Here is a 13,782-nt window from a genome sequence, read left to right on the forward strand (position 1 = left end):
AATCTTATCTCGTATCGTAGGGGCTTTTTTATAGACACAATTAGGGTTGCGAGGTACCAGCTCTTGGAAATGTGATTGGTATGGTGTCTACCCTGGATCCTTGTTTGTTCTCATCTTTGATCAATTAATTGCGGTCCATTTCTGCTACTTCTGATATTTTGTCTTTTATGAATTTATTATCATAGCCTTTTTTAATGAATCTGTGTCCTATTTTATCGCAAATTCTTCACAGATGCATATTTTAGCCCTTTGTCCAGAACTCCGATTTCTTCTTTTGTAAGAGATGTACCACTCAGATTAAAAATCCCTTCTCCTTTTATGCTCTTTTGCGCTTGTTGTCTCTTCCCTGATCGTCATCCTCTCTTCTTTCTGGACTTCTTCTCCTCCTCCTTGATTCGTCTGTTCTCCTCGGTGGATGGCTCTCTGTGCCGCTCCCTAAAAAAGACCTATTGTGGTTTGGGTCTGGATAGTAGGTCTGATAATATCTCTCATCCTTTTCTTCCTCATGGCGGTCTCTCAGGGTGGCATAATAGTTATATGTTGGTATCGGGCAATGTTCACAAGAATGGTATGGTCCTTGAAATGGACTCCCTCTATCTCTGTGTCCATATTCATAATTGGGTATTGGGCTTCTTCCACGTTGTCCATATGTCGCATGTGGTGGTTCTCTTGTTTCTCTTTGCTCATACGGTGGCCTATTCCAATTCTTATTCCCATTCTGAGACTTTTTATTATTTTTCCAATAGTGGGGTTTTTCCAACCATTTTGTGGAGTCTGGTTGTAATGTGGGGATCTTCTGTCTGCATGTTGTGCGGTATGGTGGTTAGAACTGCCATATCACTCATTTATGTGTCTTGTTGTTTCTACTCTATTTCTATTTGTTGAATCATTATATTGATATCATCTATTCAGTATACTGCGATCAGATTCTTTGTTTACATGTTGAAGGAGGACTAACTTTTTTTTCTGTTGTGGAATAGGTAGAGATGGGCTCCAAATGTCCCAGTTGTCTCTGCCATTTAAAAATGTGGTCAGTCTTAAAGTCATTGATATATCTCGTGTATTTTTTGCTTTTCTTAAGTTGGACATCTTTGCCTTTTTTGGTCAGGTCTTTATTGAGTTGTGCTGTGAATGCAGCAAACGCAGCTGTTTCTTTATAAATTTCTAATTCTCCCCTTATTTCTCCTACAATTTGGTCAATCTTTTTAATCTTTCTTTGTTTCCTTTGTAATAAAAATGTTAAAAGCTCCAGCCTCTTCTCGTTAAAAAAACTTAAACCATTCATCTATGGATTCTTGATCTACAAACCCATCATTAGGTGGGATATCCCACCTTAAATGTCTTGGAACATTGAGACTATCCTTCAGATATTGTTCAAAAGTGGTTGTATACCACCATAGACTCACATGTTTTTCCCATGTTATGGCCTAGTTTCCGCATTAGGCTTTTCTAGATCTCCATTTTTTGTGCTGGTATTTGAAGTGTTAAAAACTTCATCTAGATTTACTTTTATTTTCTCCATGGAGAACACATCTATGGTTGCTGCAGGAATGGGTGGATTTAAGATTGCTAAATGGATATAATAAATATTCCCACGCTACCTAACCTGAGACAAGAACCGGGTACTTAGTTGCAGCAAACACCATAGATGAATGGTTTAAGTTTTTTAACGAGAAGGGGCTGGAGCTTTTAACATTTTGAGAATTAGAAATTTATAAAGAAACAGCTGAGTTTGCTGCACTCATAGCACAATTGAATAAAGACCTGACCAAAAAAGAGTCCAACTTAGGAAAAGCAAAAAATACATGAGAGAAATTAATGAGTTTAAAACTGACCAAGTTTTTAAATGGCAGAGCCAACTGGGACATTTGGATCCCATTTCTAACTATTCCACACCAGAAAAAACTGTAAAGCCCCGTACACACGATCGGATTTTTGTTTGAAGGATGTTGGCTCAAACTTGTCTTGCATACACAGGGTCACACAAATGTTGTCCAAAAATTCTGAACGCGGGAATGCGGTGACGTACAAGACGTACAATGAGCCGAGAAAAAGGAAGTTCAATAGCCAGTGTGGCTCCTTCTGCTTGATTCAGAGCATGTGTGAACTTTTGTGCGACGGACTCATGTACACATGATCGGAAAATTTGGGAACCTGCTTTCAAACATTTGTTGGCGGAAATTCCGACAGCAAATGTTCGATGGAGCATACACAGGGTCGGACTTTCCGACAACAAGCTCACATCGAACATTTTCCATTGGAAAATCCAACCGTCTGTACGCGGCATTAGAGTCCTCCCTCAACATGTAAACAAAGAATCTGATCGCAATATACCGAACAGACCATATCAATTTAATGATTCGACAGGTAGAAATAGAGTAGAAACTCCAAGACACCTAAAGCCCAATGGGAGATATGGCAATTCTAACCACCATACCTCCACAACATGTGGACAGAAGACCCCCACATTACAATCGGACTCCACAAAATGGTTGGAAAAAACCCTACTATTGGAAAAATAATAAAAAGCCTCAGAATGGGAATAATAATTGGAATAGGCCACCGTATACGCGAAGAGAAAAAGGACCACCACATGCGATATGGACAATGGGGAAGAAGCCCAATACCCAATTATGAATATGGGCACAGAGATAGGGGGGTCCATCTCAAGGACCGTGCCATTCTTGTGAACATAGCCTGATACAAACATATAACTACTATGCCCCCATGAGAGACCGCCACAAGGAAGAAATGGATGAGAGATATTATCTGACCTACTATCCAGACCCAAACCACAATAGGTCTTTTTTAGGGAGAGGCACAGAGAACCATCCACCGAGGAGAACAGACGAATCAAGGGGGAGGAGAAGAAGCCCAGAAAGAAGAGTGAATGATGATCAGGGAAGAGACAACAAGCGAACAAGAGAATAAAAGGAGAAGGGATTTTTAATCATAAAAGACAAAATATCAGAAGTAGCAGAAATGGCCCGCAATTATTTGATCAAAGACGAGAACAAACAAGGACACCATACCAATCATATTGGACTATAAATGCACAATATAAAAAGATTGAAAAATATCATTAATCGGCATTGACACATATTGCTGATGGATAAACATCTCCAAGAGGTCTTACCTCGCAACCCTAATTGTGTCTATAAAAAAGCCCCTACGATACGAGATAAGATTGTGAAAAGTAATCCAGACCCCCCGTTAAGGGGTTTTACGTTCTGAACAGGAAAAGGCTTCTTCCCGTGAAAACGTTGCTTTGCATGTACTAAAACAAAACGCCCGGTTGAAAAAGGTTTCAGTTCACGTCCACCAGTATAGATAACACTTATGAAGTTAATGACTTCATCGGCTGTAATACAGAGGGAGCCATTTATGCCTTGGAATGCAGCTGTGGGTTGCAATAAAAAGGACGCACAAAAGACCCCTGAAAGTACACATTAAAGAACATGTACAAAATATCTTGAAAGGATTTGATAAACACAGTGTTTCCAAACATTTTGCCACACATCACAAGAAAGACCCCACCCATTTGAGATTTTGGGAGACAGAACCATATAAAAAAAAATGGTGGGGTAGCCATAAAGTAAGGACCCTTAGCCAATTAGAGTCCAAATGGATTTTTATATTAGACATTTTTACACCCTGGGGATTGAACTTTAAATTTGATCTGAATTTTTTTATCAGTGATTTTTAAGCAGCCAAAAATCCCAAATAATACAGTATATCCAATCTTCTTGTTATGTCATTTTATTTTGTCTCACCAGTACTACTTTAATTTTACCTACTCTTGTGGATATGTCACTTGTAGTATTTCCTCTTGACTCTCCCTGTTTTAATTATATTGATTAGATATCAATTCTACTAAGTCATATATATATGAATATTGTTGTTACATATATAGCTATTGACATAATTTCCCCCCCAAATGTCCCCCACATTCGACTGTCCAACATTAGTTACATCTCGTTTTAAAAAAAAATGTTTTTAAACATTTTTATACTTTATTTTTAATGTGTGTCATTTGAGCAGCACAGAACAGACTAATTTCACTTTTTAATTTATTACCCATGAACTTCGAGTCGAACTGTATTTTCTAACATTTATTATATTGCAAGATCAGCCAGAAAACGGTTGCGCTTTGTTTACTAACTGCGGACTACAAGAAAGAAAATGGCCGCGGTTGTGGTCTGTTCAGTAATATACACTTTAAAATGGCCGTCATACTATGTTCTTCCATAGGACCACAAGAAAAAGGCCGCTCATTAGGATACAATACTAAACCTATTTAAAGACACTTCCAGTGCTAGTAACTATTCCCCGTTGAAGTCACGTGACCGTGATGATACACGTCGGAATACACAGGCACCGGAAGTGACATCAGGCCACAAACTCGCTGCTCGTTTTGTGTTTTAATAGTTTTTACCTGCTTTTATGCGAGTACCATATCTTGGCTGGGGTCTAAATAAAATATTAGTGATACATACTTCACTATTCGTTCTTTCTTTTTATATAATTTGATGTGCTCATCTGATTTCGGTTCACGCTGATGCTGCGGCCCCGGATTATGTGGAGAATATAGGAGACTGTGAGCTCTCTCTCCCACTTGAATATATTTATATTTTTATTTTGGTTTATCCGCTAGAGTGATATCAGCCTACTTTGACTGGACTGTTTTTTATATAAATAAATGAATACATTTTCAAACAGAATCACGCTATGTGGATACCTTTCTTTTAATATTTTTAACACTTAAGTGGATACCCAGTGGGGACCTTTAATACATCAAGGGACAGGAAGTCCCCACCTCCTTGTGTGTAAGCAGCTGCCTTTGGGATTGGGATGCGTGGAAGGAAACTGGCACCCATACGACCGGAGTGACAGGATCAACATCACACGCTCGTACCCCTGCAGGGGTGGAGTGCTCCGGTGAGTGCAACCACATTGGGGGGGACTACCAGTTATTACAGCACGGCACTTTACCACCAAAGAAGAACTTTCTGCACAATTGTTATGAACATTTTTGCACCAAACAAAATATGGGATTTTTTTCTTTGATACTTAGTTGCGATTTGACACACTACTAATGATTTATTATTGCGAATGGTTATTGCACATTAATGCACTATTGTTTGATAATCACTGCTTCTGGCACTTATCACTTTATATTTATTAATGTGAAGATTTATTTATGTTATATAATGGTGTCGTTTTAATATTTGCGATTTTTTGCACATATAGTAGCATTTTTTCACGTAATAAGGTGTTTTCACTAAAATAAGGACAGAATTTTTTGTAGAAATCCCTGGATCATACCAAAATATTTTTTCTAATTTTAAATAGTAATTATTTTATGCACTTGAACATTTGTTTAATTTTCAGCCACACTTCTAGTTCTAACACAGCGCCATTCCCTATACTTTGATTTTCATTTTTTGGGGGATCACTTAGGTGTCCCCTTCCCATTTAGGGGGGCCGCAGGTGTAATTTAGTCTGTAAGCGCGGATCTGTCGATATATTTATAATTGGAAGATTTATGTTCACTTTGGACTCTATCCCATTATCCCTTTTCCTAGTGTCCCTTTGGCACTAGCACTTTCTTTAGTGTGTGACAGCACACTAAAGATGTTATTCCTTTGCACTATTGGCACGTTTTTTGCACATTACAAGATATTATTTATTTTATGAGCATTTTGCACTTTAGCTTGTACATTGTGTATATTTTTGTAGATGCTATTCCTTTGCACTTTGCAAATGTTGCACTTTGGATCGTACACTGTGTATATCGTGCTATGTTTAATTACTTAAAACTAATTGCAAAATTTTGGAGTTAATTATTTATGAATATTTTGCACTTTATATTAATGTCTCATAGCACTTATATATTTATTGAGTATCACTTAGAGCGCAGCACCATTCATTGATTTTATCGTAGGTTGGGCATAGCTAGGGCCTCATAAAATGCAGAGAATATATTGCATATAAAATTATTTTATATAAAGTGTATTGCAGGGGCCACTGCAATATCTGCATCTCCATTGCTTACTTCCATTTCATCCTCAAACAGGTTTGGAGGTTCCATCTCTGATTCATGAATAGAGTCAGGGAGAGTAAGGCAGTGTAGCAATATTGGCCTTTGGAATCTAAAGATGTGCCAAACATTTTCTTAACCACTTCAGCCCCGGAAGATTTGGCTGCTCAATGACCAGAGCACTTTTTGCGATACGGCACTGCGTCGCTTTAACCGACAATTGTGCGGTCGTACGATGCTGTACCCAAACAAAATTGACATCCTTTTTTCCACACAAATAGAGCTTTCTTTTGGTGGTATTTGATCATCTCTGTGGTTTTTATTTTTTGTGCTATAATCAAAGAAAGAGCGAACATTTTGAAAAAAAAACACAATATTTTGTATTTTTTGCTATAATAAATAACCCCCAGTTTTTTAAAAAAAAAGATAATTTTTTTTCTCAGTTTAGGCCGATATGTATTCTTCTACATATTTTTGGTACTAAAAATCTCAATAAGCAATGATTGGGGACAGAAGTGCATCAGCCAGGAGGTGTGTCACAACTATGTCCTCAATCTAAGTCTACATGAGAGGAAAAATAAAAAAAAAGCCAAAAGTAAAATGTTAAAATGAAAATAGATATTACTTATTGCACCAAAACATTAGAGACATAAGAATGCATCAGGGTCAGCTATAAAAAATTTTGCCAGTGTCAAAATTACCTGACGGTAGCCTGCCTATAATCCATGGTCTATGAATACAAACCATGTGTCCTGTACTTCAGATATACAGTAGACTGTTGGCAAGTATAAAGTGCAGGCACAACATGTTGGCAAGTTGAAATGTGTTAGTTCTAGCATGTTCGTGGCTGGCCCAGGCTGGGGAAAGAGTTAATTGTTGTAAGCCCAATTGCTGGGCTTTTTGGTCCTTGCCAATCCACCTGTGTTATAAAAAGGGGGAGGGCTGAGGTCCAGGGGCTTCCTAGTAGAACTTGTTGGTTCTGTTCTACTTGTGGTAATGGGGCAGCTGTGCCTTGCAGTCTGCTGAAGACACTGGGACTTTCGGAGACATCCAAGCCATGGACAATGCCATATTGGACTCTCTCCTCACAGAGGTATGTCTGGGCAGCCACACTACTATGGTTAGGGGAAGAACGTTGTTCATATTGAATTGTTATTCCACACTTGTTTAGTAAAGTTACTGTTCAAAGCCCTGTTTGGAGTTATTCAAAACGGTGCATGTTGGTTCTGGCGTGTCTGAAGAATCAGGGTCTGTAACGTACTAAGGGGTATGAAGTAACATTGTTACAAAAGGGTTAACTGTAGTTGCTATGGGTAACCAAGTGAAGGAACAAGCTACAAGCAACCATTCACATGGTACTTGGTAGGGTAGAGAGGGGGTCATTGTCTGGCTCCCTCCCTAGCAGTCAGTATCCAAAAGCAACCAGATCCAAACAGAGTAGTCCCCACCCACAAGCAGTTTGCAATTTCTCTCTGCTAGGCCCAAATTCCAAGTCATTCTCATCTGTAATATGACTGATACTTCCTGGGTATGCCCAACCTTGTCTGCTCCTCCTGCCTCCAGGATATTCTTACTAGTGAGGAAGCCCATCATAGTGAATTAGTGAATAGGTATGTGTAGGAAGTAGAAGGGAGTATGCAAGCTTGAACACTTCCAGGAAGTGTCAGAGCAGTTGCGGATCAGAACCCTGAGATTTGGATATACTGTATCACCAGTCACTTGCAACCTTTTTTCCTCAGTGATTCTCTTTAAACATCCATGCCATTTTCTCCAAAGCAAACCATCAGCTGCACACCAATAAATTCATTGGCCATAAACATTTTATTCAAATAACCTTTGCACAAACATGCTGCTGTACCCACCCGAAAATAACCAACCCTGACAATTTACCCTTATAGGCTTAGTCATAAACTATGACTAAGACCGTAGGAGTAAAATGCGTCAGTGAACATAAGGATGGGTAAACAGATGAAAAAATGTCAGGCAGAGATGATAGCATGTTTGTGTAAGGATTGTTTGAAAAAAGCTTTTGTTGGCTATTGACGATATTGGTGTGCTTCTGATGGTTTGCTTTGGACAGGTATACATGAAGCATGGATGAACTTCTGAGCCTACACCTGCATAGTCCCCAGACCAGAGGAAATAGTGGAGTTTGGAGAGATGATGCCTTCCTATCTATCTGTGAAAAATGTTAAATTAAAAATGTTTTACTTTTACATCAGTGTGAAGTGGGGATCTTAGAAAGTGAATGGGTCAGTTTTGCTGGATATATTAAGATTCATGACATTTTCTGTTAAAAAAAAAAAAAACGATGAAATGAAAGTCCATCTCCATTTTTTAGCACTGACCCCCCCCCCCCCCCCCCCGAAATGTACAGTATAAGTATATACACACACGGTATATACACACACAGTTTATACACAGACTTTGAATTATTGGTTTTCATTTTAGGATAAAATGATCAATTTTCACATGTAGTAAAAGTAATGGAATAAGAGTTCATTTGTACACACAATAATGGTGATATAGTTAACAAGAGCTGTACCATATTTATAAATCTCAAGCTTACCATCGGGATGCTCATATGGAATCCAGTGATGTTTAGCATTTTGGTATTCAAAGAATGGATCCCATTGTTTACACTGTTCTTCTCTAAAATCCTCAACATCTTTGTCACAATTTTCAGTGTTGCAAAGCTCTAGCTGATAGCTTGGACCCACACACGAACGACCTCCATTAGCTGGGCTAAATGCAAAACATTATAATTGTTAGTTTGGTTGTCTTAATTTTGGGTGACCAAAGCATTTCAGCTTTCAGCACTGATAACAGAATAGAGGGTGGATAATGGTATGTTAAAGATCGATATATATATATATATATATATATATATATATATATATATACACATACATACATACACATATATATATATATATACATACATACAGTGGGGATGGAAAGTATTCAGACCCCCTTAAATTTTGCACTCTTTGTTATATTGCAGCCGTTTGCTAAACTCATTTAAGTAAATTTTTTTCCTCATTAATGTACACACAGCACCCCATATTGACAGAAAAACACAGAATTGTTGACATTTTTGCAGAATTATTAACAAAGAAAAACTGAAATATCGCATGGTCCTAAGTATTCAGACCCTTTGCTGTGACACTCATATATTTAACTCAGGTGCTGTCCATTTCTTCTGATCATACTTGAGATGGTTCTACACCTTCATTTGGAGTCCAGCTGTGTTTGATTATACTGATTGGACTTGATTAGGAAAGCCACACACCTTTCTATATAAGACCTTACAGCTCACAGTGCATGTCAGAGCAATCAGGAGGTCAAAGGAACTGCCTGAAGAGCTCAAAGACAGAATTGTGGCAAGGCACAGATCTGGCCAAGGTTACAAAAAAATTTCTGCTGCACTTAAGGTTCCTAAGAGCACAGTGGCCTCCATAATCCTTAAATCAAAGACGTTTGGGATGACCAGAACCCTTTCTAGAGCTGGCCGTCTGGCCAAACTGAGCTATCGGGGGAGAAGAGCCTTGGTGAGAGAGGTAAAGAAGAACCAAAAGATCACTGTGGCTGAGCTCCAGAGATGCAGTCGGGAGATGGGAGAAAGTTGTAGAAAGTCAACCATCACTGCAGCCCTCCACCAGTCAGGGCTTTATGGCAGAGTGGCCCGACGGAAGCCTCTCCTCAGTGCGAGACACATGAAAGCCTGCATGGAGTTTGCTAAAAAAAACACCTGAAGGACTCCAAGTCAACCATCACTGCAGCCCTCCACCAGTCAGGTTTTTATGGCAGAGTGGCCCGACGGAAGCCTCTCCTCAGTGCGAGACACATGAAAGCCTGCATGGAGTTTGCTAAAAAAAACACCTGAAGGACTCCAAGATGGTGAAAAATAAGATTCTCTGGTCTGATGAGACCAAGATAGAACTTTTTGGCCTTAATTCTAAGTGGTATGTGTGGAGAAACCAGGCACTGCTCATCACCTGTCCAATACAGTCCTAACAGTAAAGCATGGTGGTGGCAGCATCATGCTGTGGGGGTGTCTTTCAGCTGCAGGGACAGGATGACTGGTTGCAATCGGGGGAAAGATGAATGCGGCCAAGTACAGGGATATCCTGGACGAAAACCTTCTCCAGAGTGCTCAGGACCTCAGACTGGGCTGAAGATTTACTTTCCAAAAGACAATGACCCTAAGCACACAGCTAAAATAACGAAGGAGTGGCTTCACAACAACTCCGTGACTGTTCTTGAATGGTCCAGTCAGAGCAATTACTTAAACCCAATTGAGCATCTCTGGAGAGACCTAAAAATGGCTGTCCACCAACGTTTACCATCCAACCTGACATAACTGGAGATGATCTGCAAGGAGGAATGGCAGAGGATCCCCAAATCCAGGTGTTGCATCTTTCCCAAAAAGACTCATGGCTTTATTAGATCAAAAGGGTGCTTCTACTAAATACTGAGCAAAGGGTCTGAATACTTAGGACCATGTGATATTTCAGTTTTTCTTTTTTAATAAATCTGCAAAATGTCAACAATTCTGTGTTTTTCTGTCAATATGGGGTGCTGTGTGTACATTAATGAGGAAAAAAATGAACTTAAATGATTTTAGCAAATGGCTGCTATATAACAAAGAGTGAAAAATGTAAGGGGGTCTGAATACTTTCCGTCCCCACTGTGTATATATATATATATATATATATATATATATATATATATATATATATATATATATATATATATATATATATATATATATAGGCAGTCCCCGAGTTACGAATGTCTCCTACTTACGAACGGTCTCAAATGCCGGGCACTTGTGCTCCACGCTGGTCCTGGATACCTCCGGACAGATCCCATACTGCAGTACTACATGTACTGCATGGCTAGAAGAGCCCCAGATAACATAACAAGCGCTCAGAACATCCCACATCCATGCACAGGCAGGCGTTACACTTACGAATGCAGTGTTCCGACCGGAAGTTACACTTACAAATGCAGTGATGAGACTTACGAACAACTTCGACTTACAAACAAACCTACAGTCCCTATTGTGTTCTTAACTCGGGGACTTCCTGCCTATATATATATATATATATATATATATATATGTATATATATTATATGCCATAGGGTGTGGAGGAGAGGAGAAGTAAGGAGACTTTGAGGAGAAAATATATATATATATATATATATATACACACACACGATAGATAGATAGATAGATAGATAGATAGATAGATAGATAGATAGATAGATAGATAGATAGATAGATAGATAGATAGATAGATAGATAGATAGCGGGGAAGATAATTATTGAACACGTCACAATTTTTCAAGATAAATCTGTTTCTACAGATGTCGATAACGACCCATGCAATCCATACATCCAAAGAACCCAAAACAAATATGCTAAGTTCAGAAATAAACGTATGTGTAATAAAATGGAATGACACAGGGAAAAAGTATTGAACACGCTAAATGAAATTTATTTAATACTTGGTACAAAATCCTTTGTTGGTAATGACAGCTTCAAGACCCCTCCTGTATGGAGAAACTAGTGGGATGCATTGCTCAGGTGTGATTTTGGCCCATTCTTCCACACAATCTTCTAATCTTGAAGGTTCCATGGACCTAGATCTTTCCATACATTTTCTATTGAATTCAAGTCAGGTGATTGGCTGGACCATTCTAGCAGGTTCATTTTGTTTATTTGAAACCAATTGAAAATTCCCTCGGCTTTGCATTTGGGATCATTGTCTTGCTGAAAAGGTCCACCCTTATTTCATCTTCATCATCCTGGTAGATGGCAGCAGATTTTTTTCAAGAATGTCTTGGTACATACAGTATACATACTGTATATATATATACACTGTATGTATATGTACCAAGACATTCTTGATAAAAATCTGCTGCCATCTACCAGGATGATGAAGATGAAACGAGGAACGCAGTTCCGCCACCTCAGGCAGCCCTCTCCTCTGCAGTCTGTCACATAAAACAGAAGCCGGTAGAGGAAGTTTTCTTTACCATTCACTTCCTCCACCAGCTTCTGTATGTTTACTATGCTAGGCATCCAGGGAATGTACCACCTGCTGTTCCTTATCTGAACAAGCGGGGTATGCCCTATGTTAAACCCCAAAGGAATGGGGGGGAATGATTATCCCTATCAGTCACCCCGCAGAGGAAATGGAGGTACTAGGGGAGGTCCCTCCATTCAAGGACAATTACGACCGATTGGTCCCCCTAGACCTCCACAACCTCCTAGCTATGACCCCAGATCCTACCAACAAGGCCCTATATCCAATATTAGGGCACCCCCTTTTAGGGGGAGAGGCTGGGGGCCCCATTATAATCAACGAGGTAGAGGTTATAGAATGGATCACCCAGAGGTTTGGAAATCCGGACCTAATGGATACTCAGGGTACCAATCACTAAGATTCGGCTATTCGGGCTTAGAATCTGAATGGGAGGCCACTATCCCCACATCTAACAGCTTTTTTCCACTTGCTGATAAGGAAGGACCTGAGGGTGTTTTTTCTTTAGATTACCCTCAGTCTTACCATCAGAGTGGAGGAACTACCCCCACTTCATCTTATAAGGCCCCCAATGGGCCTATCCCCCCTAATGGGGCTTCTGCCCCCATAGACCAGACCAGTTGGGGTTTTCACAAACCCAGTCAAGGTATCAAAAGGCAGGGCGAAAGAAGAGAGGAGTCAGAGGGGGGAGGCGGGTACGAGCAGCTCAAAAGACCAAAAAAATAACAGGCAAAGGGATTTTCAATCTTAGCTCTAAACTGTTAACTGATTCTGAAAAGGCCATCCTTGATAAGGGTTTGAAATTTGTCCCGCCTACTAGGCTCGATAAGTTTCAAACGTACATGGACATCCACTCGTTAGGAAATTAAACATAAAACGGTACATAATTAATAACCCCATTGGGAACAATGTGGTGGGGGAAACGGAATTTGTTCATTCAGGGCTATCTAATGCCTCACTATTTAATCCCCCCAGCACATTGGCACCTGCATTGCGAGTTTTTAGGGATATTATGCTTAGAGATTTGGATCTTTTAGAGGTCAAGAAAGCCATATTAAATAAGACCTTACAGGAAGGCCTTGATTCCCTCTGTAAAAATAGGGATTTGGTAATAAGGCCAGCGGACAAGGGGGGAGGGATTGTCGTTTTAGACCGACAAGACTATATGACTGAGATGTATAGAATGCTTAATGATCATAATACTTATACAGTGCTCCACTCAGATCCTAAGAAGCAATATTTGAAAGAATTAGAAGTGATTGTGAGAAGGGGGTGTCAAGTGGGCATTCTTAATAAGAAGGAGGGTTTATATTTAATACATAGAGCCCCACGTACACCCACCATTTATTATTTACCAAAATTCATAAGAGTCTTGTCTGCCCCCCCCCCCCCCGGCAGATATATAGATTTTTTATTTACAGCCCCTCGTGCAGAGGTTACCCTCATGTGTCAAGGACTCTAGGCATGTTATTCAATTACTTTCTGGAATCCGAGTCAAAGCTGGGATGTGGTTAGTCACTGCAGATGTGACGTCCTTATATACCATAATCCCACATGAGTTGGGCTTAGAGGCAGTAAAGAATTTTTTAGATAGGGATTCCAGTCTTCCACATAACCAGGTGCTGTTTTTGATGGATTTATTGGAGTACGCTGCCTCCCACAACTATTTTTGGTTCGATAACAATTTTT

General features: G+C 39.6%; 1 protein-coding gene across 2 annotated transcripts in view; it reads right to left on the reverse strand.

The window, feature by feature from the left end:
- Positions 1–13,782, reverse strand: part of LOC141132411 (A disintegrin and metalloproteinase with thrombospondin motifs 2-like) — a 1,679,109-nt gene that overhangs the window by 480,850 nt on the left and 1,184,477 nt on the right. For both annotated transcript variants that reach the window (XM_073620760.1, XM_073620761.1), the window contains exon 12: positions 8,610–8,785. In XM_073620760.1, coding sequence (XP_073476861.1) covers positions 8,610–8,785 — 176 coding nt within the window. The remainder of the gene's footprint in view (positions 1–8,609; positions 8,786–13,782) is intronic.

The sequence above is a fragment of the Aquarana catesbeiana genome, linkage group LG03 (genome assembly GCF_042186555.1).
Source record: "Aquarana catesbeiana isolate 2022-GZ linkage group LG03, ASM4218655v1, whole genome shotgun sequence".
Classification (NCBI taxonomy): Eukaryota; Metazoa; Chordata; class Amphibia; order Anura; family Ranidae; genus Aquarana; species Aquarana catesbeiana.